At 40.1% G+C, this 13,014-nt stretch overlaps 1 protein-coding gene across 1 annotated transcript; it reads right to left on the reverse strand.

The window, feature by feature from the left end:
• Positions 1–204: 204 nt before the first annotated feature.
• Positions 205–13,002, reverse strand: LOC143284717 (uncharacterized). The gene is made up of 5 exons (XM_076591657.1): positions 12,844–13,002; positions 11,746–11,926; positions 10,239–10,448; positions 8,057–8,277; positions 205–6,149 (listed from the first exon to the last, which is right to left on the reverse strand). The coding sequence occupies exons 1-5, from the start codon at positions 12,994–12,996 to the stop codon at positions 5,442–5,444; spliced, it is 1,473 nt and encodes a 490-aa protein (XP_076447772.1). The 5' UTR covers positions 12,997–13,002; the 3' UTR covers positions 205–5,441.
• Between the last annotated feature and the right edge of the window lie 12 nt (positions 13,003–13,014).

Raw genomic sequence — 13,014 nt, forward strand, 5'->3', positions numbered from 1 at the left:
ATGCATTTAGCGCACGTAAAAGAACCCACGGCAACAAAAGGGCTGTTCCTGGCAAAATTCTGTAGAAAAATCCACTTCGATAGGAAAAACAAATAAAACTACACGCAGGAAAAAATACAAAAAAATGGGTGGCGCTGTAGTGTAGCGACGCGCTCTCCCTGGGGAGAGCAGCCCGAATTTCACAAAGAGAAATCTGATGTGATAAAAAAAATAAAAAAATAAATAAATAGAGCAGTAAGCATCAAAGCAGTAACTATCATTAGAGCTTTAATAACGCCAGAGGACAGTACTTCTGGAAGAAAAAAAACAACATACACACAAAAACTCTGTGCTTATGCAACAGTTCACACAACTTTCTACAAAGAAGGCAATTTGCAACAACAGCAAAGTAGATAAATAAACAAACAAATAAATAACATAATAAATAAATAAATAAATAGATGAATGAATAAATAAATAAATAAAAGAGTAAAGAATATGCTGTTGACCTATAACTTTCTGTTGTAAATGTTTTCAAGAAAGAAAGAAACCTTTCTTCTGCAAGAAATGGATACAAATAACGTAAACCTATATTCAGTGAAATGCTTGTTGAATGATTGTGTTGAGTGAGTTCCTAAGTGATCAGATATCATGTCAGAATGAATGAAAAAAAACATGGGTCTGAAATAAGATTTTTGTTTTTTTTCAGCAATATCAGGTTATATACAAAAATAAAACACCCAGTAAAATCTTTTTTTGCCTGTGCCATTAATCAGTACACATACTATTCAGTCCTCCATTATATGGGCAACAAGTGGCTATAATGAAATATGTTATTCTTTCTCTCTCTCTCTTATATTTTGGTATACAGAAGGAAAGGATTGGTCTCCAACTTCCTCTGGCAAGTTCTCAACACAATGAATATGAATTCACTGCCCTAGGCCATAAAATGCAAGAGGACCTTAACCTTATATATCTATATATAATCATATGATATACATTAAGAAAAAAGTGTCACAGTAAAATGTCTAAAACCTGTGTACAGTTTGTGTGACAGTGCGTACACATGTGCATGTGTGAGCATAGTGTGTGTGTGTGTGTGTGTGTGTGTGTGTGTGTGACCAATACATACACGAAATTCATAATTGGATAATGATACTTTCTTCCAATGATACAGACATATAAAATTTGTTTTTGAATGCCGTAATGCATTTTCTGAAAAAAAGAAATTTTATTTCAAAATGATTACAACAATAAACCTTTAAACCACCATCACCACTTAATAACAAACCTATTTGGTATCAACAAGGAAAAACAAAAATGTGTGAGAGTGCAGGGCGTAGGATGGGGTGGGGGTGCATACATGTGCATGTATTCTTCCGTACATTCATGTGTGCATAAGTACATGTTTTTACAAATTACCATCCAGATTCATGAAAACAGAATTTCTGATGCTGACAAAAACGTGTATGAGTATGCATGTCCTTATGTATGAATGTGCATGCATTCATGTGTGTGTGTGTGTGTGTGTGTGTGTGTGTGTGTTCAGATCATCAGCCCAGTTCAATGGAACATGGAACATTTGACATCAACAATGGTGAAAAAAAAAGAGAGAGAGAAGTGTATGTATGTTTGTGTGTGTGGTTGCGTATATGAGAATGATTGTGTACTTCAAGTCATGCGTACAGAAAACCAACCACATGAAAGGGAAACAGAGAATGACTGCTTCCCCTTGAACTAGAATGAACCTTGCCACTATTCCTGCACACTGGCAGGAGAAATGAATGACCTGTCTAGCCACTGAAAGAAACCTTGTCACTATCTCTCTATACTGACAGGGCAAGAGAAATAAACGTCTTGTCCTGTGGTGAAATGTTTAGTGTCACAGACTAATGAGTGGGAGAACATGGGTTCTTCTTCTCTTCTTCTGCGTTCGTGGGCTGCAACTCCCACGTTCACTCGTATGTACACGAGTGGGCTTTTACGTGTATGACCGTTTTTACCCCGCCATGTAGGCAGCCATACTCCGCTTTCAGGGGCGTGCATGCTGGGTATGTTCTTGTTTCCATAACCCACCGAACGCTGACATGGATTACAGGATCTTTAACGTGCGTATTTGATCTTCTGCTTGCATATGCACACAAAGGGGGTTCAGGCACTAGCAGGTCTGGACATATGTTGACCTGGGAGATCGTAAAAATCTCCACCCTTTACCCACCAGGCGCCGTCTCCGTGATTCGAACCCGGGACCCTCAGATTGAAAGTCCAACGCTTTAACCACTCGGCTACTGCGCCCGTCAGAACATGGGTTCAAACCCCATCAGACGCATACCTCTAGGATTTTTCAGCCTGCTGCCTGCTCCTACGCACAGAGTGCTATGGCCTTGGAAGGGAAGAGTAGGACAATGATGTCAAGTGTCATCTAAATCATGGTTGTGTCTTTGGAACAATGGAAGTGTTGCTCAGTTTAATCTTCTGATGACACTGCCGGTGTCTTGTGTATCCCTCTCAGGGTGTCAGAACTAGTGGGCTGATCCCCATATGCTATACCTGTTGGTGTTTTTATCTATCAGACCTGGTTGACTCTGGAACATATGTAATATATTACCTCCTGCCGGAAACGACATTTCATTGGCTAGCAAACAGCAGTCTAATGGCGAGATGTGTCACTGAGTTGCCACGATAAATTTTGGCCAAGAGGAGCAAACAGATAGGGCTGGTTTGCATCAGTTTGACATGGTACAGTATATGATACCAAAATATATATAATTATATATTTTTTCTTACTGTTACAAAACATATATATAGAGTACAGTCTTAACATAGTCCCAAACATAAAATGATTTACATAATCATCCTCCTCCTCCTCCTCTATTATCATGATGGTACAAAAAAAAAAAAAGACCATGAATTGTGATACAGAAGCAGAAATTATGACAAGTATCTCCAAGGTGTGACGGTGTGCACACATAAAAAGCACAAACCAAAAAAACCTACTTTTTTTCATTTTTGATTTTTTTTTCTTTCTAAAATTAAATTTCTACTTGAAAAAAATTCAAACATCATTCTTCCATTAATGCTTTACACAGACCTAGCGTAAACTTTCAAGGCCTGACCAGCTGATCAGCAACACAGGTTTATGTGAAGATCAGGCATTGCCTTTTTTTTTTTTTTTGTCCAGTTTCAACAGATATGGTGTAAGGTACCGGGATCAGTCTGCAAGCTTTGACACCTCCTTAAAACTGGAACTAGTGCTGAAACTGAGGAAGGCTTTTACGCCAGTCTCATCTAGAAGAATGGCACATCAGTACAAAAACCGGGATCCAACAGTTCAGGACCAATGTTCTCCGCACACACTTGTTTGGATCGGTCATGGAAAGTCAATAAAAAAAATCAGCCATAAACTCAGAATGTTCCCGAACAGTTCCAGTAGAGAATTCTGCAAGAATTTTTATTATTATTTTTTTTTTGTTGTTGTTGCAAATATCTTCTCAAACACTGAACTCCAGAGAAGGACCTACACGCTGAACATAACCACTTAAATCAAAGCAAGAAGATGACGCTGAACAGGACATGTACTAAGAATGGCACCAAATGCCTTTCCAGGAGTAGCTCTGTTCTGGACACCAGCTGGAAAAACCAAAGGAGATATGGCACAGAACAGTTGGAGAAGAAATGAAGGTGAATTACTGCATCTGGAAGAACTTTTGCTGTGACAACATAGAATGGGCAGCAGTGAAGATCTCTCATGGCCTTATAATTCTGCAGCACACAAAAAAAGGTATGTATTAAGCTGAATATTGCAATATAAATATGCATAATGATAACCTTGAAAGTTATGCCAAAGCACTTCAAGTCTGAATGAGAAGAACATCTGATTCCAGTCAATGTACGATATACATGTCAAAATTACGACAGATTATTCCGGTTATTGCTGGCAGAGTATTGCACTTGCACACAGGTGCACTGAGAACAGCAGCAATCTGTTTCTACACCCACAGGTCTGCAGAAACATACATGTCTATGAGCAAGAGAGACGAAGCGTTCATCTCCCTTACACACACCCCCAACTCCCACCCACCTTCCTCTTTTCTCTGAGGATTGCTGGGTGGTGTTTGACTTTTGACACAATGATTATTGCTCATTGTTCTGCCGACCGCACATGGGCAATCCAGGACTGCCAAACAAAACATAAAAAAGTCAACTATGTCAACCACAAAACTGTTATCTGAAAAAAAAAAGAGAAAAAAAAACACATGCAAAACAATACAGCTTGCATGACAAGCTCTCTGACTTAGAAATTTCACGACAAAAACTCCAAAATCTTGTCAAATAAACAAACACACCATCCTGAAATGGACATGATGGCAAAGCATAAAAAGGGCTAGAGTAAAAATATCTTATTGCTTAAAAAAAAATGTTTAAAGTCATCCATTCAAAAGAAAACTTGCTCTGACCCAGAGTTTTTGATTCAGCCACTGACGCTTACTGGCTGGTGTCATCACGATAATTCATATTGATGTAACATGTTATTTGGTCTTCTTTTTTTTTAATTTTTTTTTTTTTTACATAAAGCTGAATAATCTGTACCTTTGTGTTTTGTCGCATTGCTATGAATATCAATCTAAATGGAAAGGAAACTGCCTATCCATCTGTGCCAAAAAACAAACAAAAAAAAAAACACACACACACACACAAAAGGCTGTACAAACTGACTAACCATTACTAAAGTATGCTGCTTTAACCAAAATAAGACCTTTCAGGTAAATGAAAATACTGCACAGCCTTTACACTGAATGTAAAACACAACAGCCTTTTCATGCCTTGTTCTTTTTTTTAGAAATAATATTCTGAATCAGTGAGATCCGTTGAAAAAAATGTTTTCTATAGTGTGATCAAATCTCTGTTCCATGGCAGAATTTTGCTGCTCATGGCAGATATAAGCATCAATGTCACTTACATTATGAACTGAATAAGTTACTATTTCAACCAAAATTGACAAAATCACTGCCAGAAACCAATGTGTCAATCCGTAAGATAAAAGTGCAAAATGTCTGTGAAACAGGAATTTAAAAAAAAAATGTTACAGTAAAATGACTGTGAAATTGGAAACGCTTATTGCAAATTGTAAAAAAGTTCATTGCATCATGTTCCCAATCCCTTTTCCAGAGGTGCATTGTCATAATGGGAATGTGTGGGGAGAAGTCAGTAAAAAGTAAAATCAAATCAGCTAGACTTGTTGTCAGCAGATGAAATAATTCCAGAAAAAAATATCTTGTTTAAGATTACCACACACACACACACACACACACACACACACACAGACAATATATAGATGCATCTCTCTCTCTCTCTCTCTCTCTCTCTATATATATATATATATATATATATATATTAACGGAGAGAGATACACACACACATCCATCAACTGCATAGGTTCAAACGCCTCAAGACTTAAATTTTCACTGGACTTCAAGTTTCGCAGCCACCATCAAATGATCGGAGGGAAAATACTCCTCCGCCATGACATCCCTGGTGGTGTCCAGCATAGGTCCAAACATCACCCGCGCCACGCCCACCAGAACCACCATCAACGTCAACGAAAGGAGCAAGAGGTAGACAGGTGGGAGCCTGCCCACGCCTACACAGCGTAAAACCCTCCCCACCCGATGCCTTGCGGTCACCGTTGGTTGCCGCAGAATGAGGGGGTTGCACAAGCAGCAGGAGGCAAAACCACCAGGCCACAAGGAGGGCCCGGGCCCGCTCTGATCAATGTGCGATGCCACCACCAGGATCTTGACACAGGCCGTCCCGGCCAGAACGAAGAAGAAGGCAGCGGCGGAGAATAAGAAGCAGAGGCGAACGAACACGGCTGGGGAACACTCCTCGCAGTCCGGCAGGTGGCATGCTTCCCTCTCCCCCTCGCTTTTCACACACACACCACAGCGGCACCGGCCGTGAGGCCCGCAGTCCTGAAGGCAGGGGTAGCCTGCGCGCTGGTTGAAGGCTTCATGGGCAGCCTCCATCACCCGGTGCAGTCGACGGATGAAGATGTCTGTGGAATGCTTGGCCTTGTACTCGGCACCCTGGCCGTGCAGTGACACCTGTGCTGCTCGCACAGTGCTGGAGGTCAGGACCCTGTCTGGACGGCTTGTCAACCCTGGTTCTGGCTGAGGGGTAAAAATGGGAACATCAGTTGAATGAACACAGCTAAGGGGAAAACCATTTTCAGTTTTTCAAGGAAGCATCACTGCATTGGGACTAAATTGCTTACACCACATCTTCTATGCAGATGCCCGAACAGGAGCATTACCCAACACGCTTAGTCAGGCCTTGAGCGCATGCATGTATATCTGTGCACCTGGCAGATGTCTCTTCTGCAGAATTTTGCCCGAGAACAGCATTTATGTTGCCATGGGTTCTTTATCAAAATACCAAGTGTATGCTGTGCATGGGTTCTCGGTTTACCATCTCATTCCATGACTAGAGGCTCAGTCTGATTTTCCAGTCAAATTCTGGAGAAAGGATGAGACCAGGAATCAAACCCAGACCCTCACTGACACAGCACTGGCAGATAAGCATCTTAATCATTTTGCTACCTTCCACCTTGGACATGGGAGTATCATGCAGGACCCCTGCAATGTACAGCAAGGAATATTCCCTGAAAGTACTGTGTAACAATCAAGGGTACCTGGGCACCTAGGATGTACAGTGTGCAACTTCAATGGCAACAAAGAAAGATGGTTACTTTTTTTTTTTTTTAATGCTAATTTTGTGATTGACAAATAGTTAGTACTTTCTGAAAGGGTTGTGAAAGAATCATTGGATAAAAATATCATGTAAGTGATTACTGATGAAATATATTTTCTAAATCAGTTGCTTAGGTTTTTTTTGCTTTCAACTGTATATTTGTATGTCTGTCCAACTGTCTGTTGCACACCCACAGTGCAAGCTCCACACACACATGTTAGTGCTGAAAAGACGATGAGACATCAAGGCACCATCCTAAGTTTTCAGTCCAATGCATTCAGTCTGCCAGGATAGCTGGTCTGTAGCTAGGTGGCGCCCAAATTTTCTCACGTCTCTTCCTGATAGTCGTGCTGGGTGTGTGGATGTGTTTGGTGGCTGTGCATCGCATGTCAGCAAATGCCATGTGTATCTTATCAATTTATATATATATATATATATATATATATATATATATATTCATAATTACATTCAACAAGACACATCCACTGTCTGGGACCCAACCTAACAGAAAGACATCACAGCACTTGAGAAATTGCAATGCAGGGCAGCCCCCTACACCTTCAATAATGACAGCGATCAGACACAATATGAAATTTGTGAAGGAAAAAACAACAACACACACACACACACACACACAAACAGACAAAAACAACAACAAACAAGAGAGGCAAGGCCTTCAAGACTCACTTGTGATACACTTAAAAAAAAAAAAAATCTAATCGTTAAAATGTGTTCTGTATTTGTTATTACAAAGCTTCGCGTTAAAAAAGAAAAAAAAAAAAGAAAAAAGTCCTAACCAGATTCGAATTAAGTCCCCTAGCATTAATTACAGAGGACTTTCCCTTTTTTTACTATCTGCACCAAAACGTTTGCAAAATAAATAAAACTTCCATGCTTAGCAAAAGAAGTTCCTGTTTGAACAAAAAATGATAATAATGACTGCTCTTGTTGTTGGGTCAGAATACCAGATCAAAGTGCCAAGTTTAGAGAATACAAAAAATATAAATATAACAGTAAATGCAGTTTGCATATAATTAGGCTTCATTTTTTTTTTTTTTTTGTGCCCATCCCAGAGGTGCAATATTGTTTTAAACAAGATGACTGGAAAGAACTGATTTTTTCCTATTTTTATACCTAATTTGGTGTCAACTGACAAAGTATTTGCAGAGAAAATGTCAATGTTAAAGTTTACCACGGACAAACAGACACACACACACACACACACACACACACACACACGCACAGACAACTGAACACCGGGTTAAAACATAGACTCACTTTGTTTACACAAGTGAGTCAAAAAACCACCCCAAAACAACCCCCATACCATATTGCTGAAAGTTAATCCAGGCGAATGGCCGTGTGTCACCTCCCAGGCGTCCTGGAAAGTAAGGGTGGGGGAAGACAGCGAGGACATCAGACTGACTTCACACCGATTCCCATCCTCCCCAACACGCTGGCCGGCCGATCGGAACAGGAGGACGGGGTCTGGGAAGTCTGGGTACACGTTGAAATCTCCTGCCACAACCACGTTGGTCAACTTGTTCTCTGGAGGGGTGGGAGAAAAAAAACAGAAGAAAAGAACACTGTCAGCTTGTTCTCTGGAGGGGTGGGAGAAAAAAAAAGAAGAAAAGAACACTGTCAGCTTGTTTTCTGGAGGGGTGGGAGAAAAAAAAAGAAGAAAAGAACACTGTCAGCTTGTTCTCTGGAGGGGTGGGAGGAAAAAAACAGAAGAAAAGAACACTGTCAGCTTGTTCTCTGGAGGGGTGGGAGAAAAAAAACAGAAGAAAAGAACACTGTCAGCTTGTTCTCTGGAGGGGTGGGAGAAAAAAAAAGAAGAAAAGAACACTGTCAGCTTGTTCTCTGGAGGGGTGGGAGAAAAAAGAAGAAGAAAAGAACACTGTCAGCTTGTTCTCTGGAGGGGTGGGAGAAAAAAAGAAGAAGAAAAGAACACTGTCAGCTTGTTTTCTGGAGGGGTGGGAGAAAAAAAAAAAGAAGAAAAGAACACTGTCAGCTTGTTTTCTGAAAACAACAAAAACAAAACACCCCCGAAAAACAACAATTAAATAACTGCTGCACTGAATGTCCAATCTCTTTTTATATTGTATAATTTTATCATTCAAAGTATAGAAATATATATATATATATTTTAAGTTCATTGTCTTAACTCTCTCCGGACGAAGGAATGCTCACGCATTCCTACACAAAATGTATTCAGATTCAGACGAAGGAATGGAATAGCATTGTCCGAAAGTAAAATTCCATCATGCACTGTACACATGACTTTGTGATTAGCCAAGCAGAGTGCGCTATTCTGGGTCACTCCACAATCGAACAGTATGACTGGTCAGCCTGGAATGTGTGGCCCATCTCGCACACACGCTGACAAAGTCACTGACCGGTCGTCTGCTCGTGTGCCAGCCTGTTAGCAAAGCGGGCTCTTCTCAAAATGTTGTGAAGCGAACAAGGCAGTGATGGCAACGTTTTAGGGTTGCCGAAGTACTTGAAATGGTACAAACTGAAGGGTCAGACATTGAAGAGGTGGATGATGAAAGAAGAAAGCGAATTTAATGCAGAAAACGAGCATGGGTATGGTGATTCAGGGTAAAAAATTGGCAGTATTTTCTACATATGGCAAAACCGTAATAAAAAGATGAGAAATTTGTTTTTTTATTTTATATGTAATAGCTCAACAAGTAATAAACCAGTTCTGAAAGTTTCATTTTCTTACTCTGTATTTTGTATTTTTTGTAATTTTTTTCCAAACCTTTACAAATGGACCATCTGTGGGGAAAAACAAGGGAGAAAACTTCTCATCCCGAGTGAGTTAATCACAAACAAGTAGTGGAGAAAGCCATTCACACATGGCTTAAAAACTGAGGCAAAAAATAATTCTTTGGTTTTCACTTTATGTACACAAATCCTCTCTCTCTCTCTCTCTCTCTCTCTCACACACACACACACACACACACACAAATCACACACACACACATGGTTGGGGGTGGGGTGGGGGACCTCAAAGTAATGTAAACCACAATGGACGCCAATCAAAGTGCAGCTTCCTTCTCCCTCAAGTCTCACTAAAGTCCCTGCACATCTGCTCCTTTTCATTTCTATTACTTATTCATTCATTCATTTCCAGCAGATGTGGTGTAACATCTATCTATCTCCCTCACTTTAATCTAGGTCAAGCACAAGTCATGAAAGCATGCTGTACGCAAGGCATCCACTGCCATGACAGCACCCACTCACTTGTGTCCCACCTGTGGGCAAGCCTTCAGGGCCCGTATTGACCTCATCAGTCACTTCCGGACCCACAGCCATCGATCTTTCATCTGAATTTTGAAGCCATGGTCATCTTTGAATCCGAAGGACGAAAATCATCCATCAATCTATCAATCTATCTAGATATAGATACACACACACACACACACACACACACACACACACACACACGGATCACTTTACACACTTTGACACCTCCATGAAGAAACTGAAACTCAACTCACTGTCTATGTACTGCAGTATTTCTCCGGCGTTCTGGCATTGCTGCTGGCGGTGGTAGGACAGATGCACCGCTAGCACATGGACGGTGGTCTCCCGGTCAAGGAAGACAGGCACGTGCAACGCGATCCGCTGGTTGGTGTCTGGGCCATGCACCTTGGACAGCTTCTCCACCCTCGCCTGGCCCGTGGGCACCTTGCTCAGCACTGCCAGACCTGAACCGGTGAATGATAATGATGATAACAATAACAATAATAAGGACAAAAAATAATAACGTATGATAGTCAGTCATGTCTGACTATGACCACCAGAACAGCTGAGGACGCATCTGCTGTCGTATCTGGGCTAGAATTTGGTTAGAGTGGAGAGTGTCTTCTTGCCCAAATTTCACCCACACTCTCTCAGCCAAGAGGATCTTAGGACAGTGAGCGGCGTTGGGATGATTCCCCAAGGATGGTGTTTTCTGGGAAGAGTGCCTGATCTGCAGATGGCACTGGTTCCAGACAGTTGAATCATGTGAAGAGAACGAGTGCTGACCAAAGGACTTTTATTGTTCCTTCCACAGGGACGTGAAGCAGACAAGTATCAGAAGAAGAATAGAGCTGACAGGATGGCATGCTATATATGGGACGTATATGGACATAGATCTGTAAGTTACAATGGGGCAGAGCCAGAAATAGCTGAAAAGCAGATAAATGCAATTCATAGCTTATTCTGTGTTGAACTTGAAGAGATGTTTGTTTGGTACGCGTACCATGCCTTTGACTGACTGACAGGCATTCTGTTTGCTTTTTTTTTTTTCTTTTTTTTTTTTTCCCAAACTGAAAACAAACTGATGCCAGCAGTTAGTATGTAGTTGGTAAAGGTCTTTTTTTTTTTCCTGAGTCAAACTGGGGTTGGTTTAAAAAATTAGTCTGTGTTTGAATTTGTTTTTTCTTCTCAAGGCCTGACTAAGCGCGTTGGGTTACGCTGCTGGTCAGGCATCTGCTTGGCAGATGTGGTGTAGTGTATATGGATTTGTCCGAACGCAGTGACGCCTCCTTGAGCTACTGAAACTGAAACTAAATAATTCCAAACAATATTCCAAACAAAAGTATAAGAATCATGTATTCTTGCAGTGAGTTAGTCTCAGAGATGTCAAGCTGAGGAAATTAAAATATTGCTGCAGATGTGTCAGATACTGATACAGACTTTTGTTAATGATACTGAAATATTACTGTGGATGTATATTGTATAGATTATTATGTTTTTGAAACATTGTTGTAGATGTATATGTATATCCTTGAAATATTGTTGCTGATGAGCATGTATCACATAAAAAAAAAAAAAAATTCTTATTGAAATATTGCTGTAGATCTATCTGTTTCTCTGTCTGTCTGTATCCAGCTGTCTCTCTCTCTCTCTCTCTCTCTCTCTCTCTCTCTCTCTATATATATATATATATATATTATATATATATCTTGTCTATACTGCAGACACACCATTCTTTTATATCTATTTTCTTTCTCTCACCTTCCATCTCCCATCCAGTCCAGTACGAGTGAGCCGGCTTTGTCACACTGTCAGCCAGACGTGTGTTCACCCAGCGGAACTGGGGCAGAAGATGCTGCAGGAAGTCAGCTTGCGATCTACTTCTATCTGCATGGAGACGCACTTCTTGAAGAAGCAGCACGTCACATTCTGCATGTCTCACCTGCAACCCACCATACAGGTACCTATCCTGAGATACCAGCACATCAAACCTCAGTGCACGCTCAAAAAAAGTAAAGAAGTATCATCAATATATACTTGGATCAGCTGGTCAACTCATGAATGCAGTTTCACTGATAAATGGAAATGGAAATCAGTGTCTGATTTTTGACATGTTTAAAACAAAAACAAAAAAAGTTTGAAATATTGGCACAAGGGAGTATGTGTTTTTAACACAGAAACTTAGCAGTAAAAGACTTAATTATAAGATATCTCTCTCTCTCTCTCTCTCTCTCTATATATATATATATATATATATATATATATATATATATATATATATATTGTCATTTAACACACACACACACACACACATGGATCTCCCCCCCCCCCCTCTCTCTCTCTCTCTCTCTCTATATATATATATATATATATATATATATACATGAAATATTACATCTTTTCATACAATGATACACATACACACACAAACACATCTCTCTCTCTCTCTCTCTCTCTCTCTCTCTATATATATATATATATATATATATATATTTACTGATAGATAGATAGATAGACAGATAGACAGATAAATAGATAGATACATATGGATGACAGAATATTACATTTTACATACAATGATACAAACAGATGCCTAACAATAGTAGTACATACATAGATACATGTGTGTGTGTGTGTGTGTGTGTGTGTGTGTGTGTGTGTGTGTGTGTGTAAATCGAGAGTGGAAAGTCCTTCAGCATTAAAGAATAATATAACTACTACTACTACTGCTATTATTATTATTATTACTACTAATACTACTACTACTGCTACTACTACAAATACTGACATGCACAATCAACAACGAACAGTCTCAACACAAGAAGACAGCAGATGTCGTGTGAAAAAGAAACTGCATACTATATTTGCAATGTGCCGCATTCTGATTTCCCAGCTGAACATGACATTCCACAGATTGTAAGTACAGACAGTAATCTCCCCATGGCCGTTCGCAGAATGAACAAGGAACAGAAGAAACACAATGGGACATTTGCTGAAGAGCAACTGCGGCATTGCTGAAATGTGCGAGAA

Source organism: Babylonia areolata, chromosome 8 (genome assembly GCF_041734735.1).
Source record: "Babylonia areolata isolate BAREFJ2019XMU chromosome 8, ASM4173473v1, whole genome shotgun sequence".
NCBI lineage: Eukaryota > Metazoa > Mollusca > Gastropoda > Neogastropoda > Buccinidae > Babylonia > Babylonia areolata.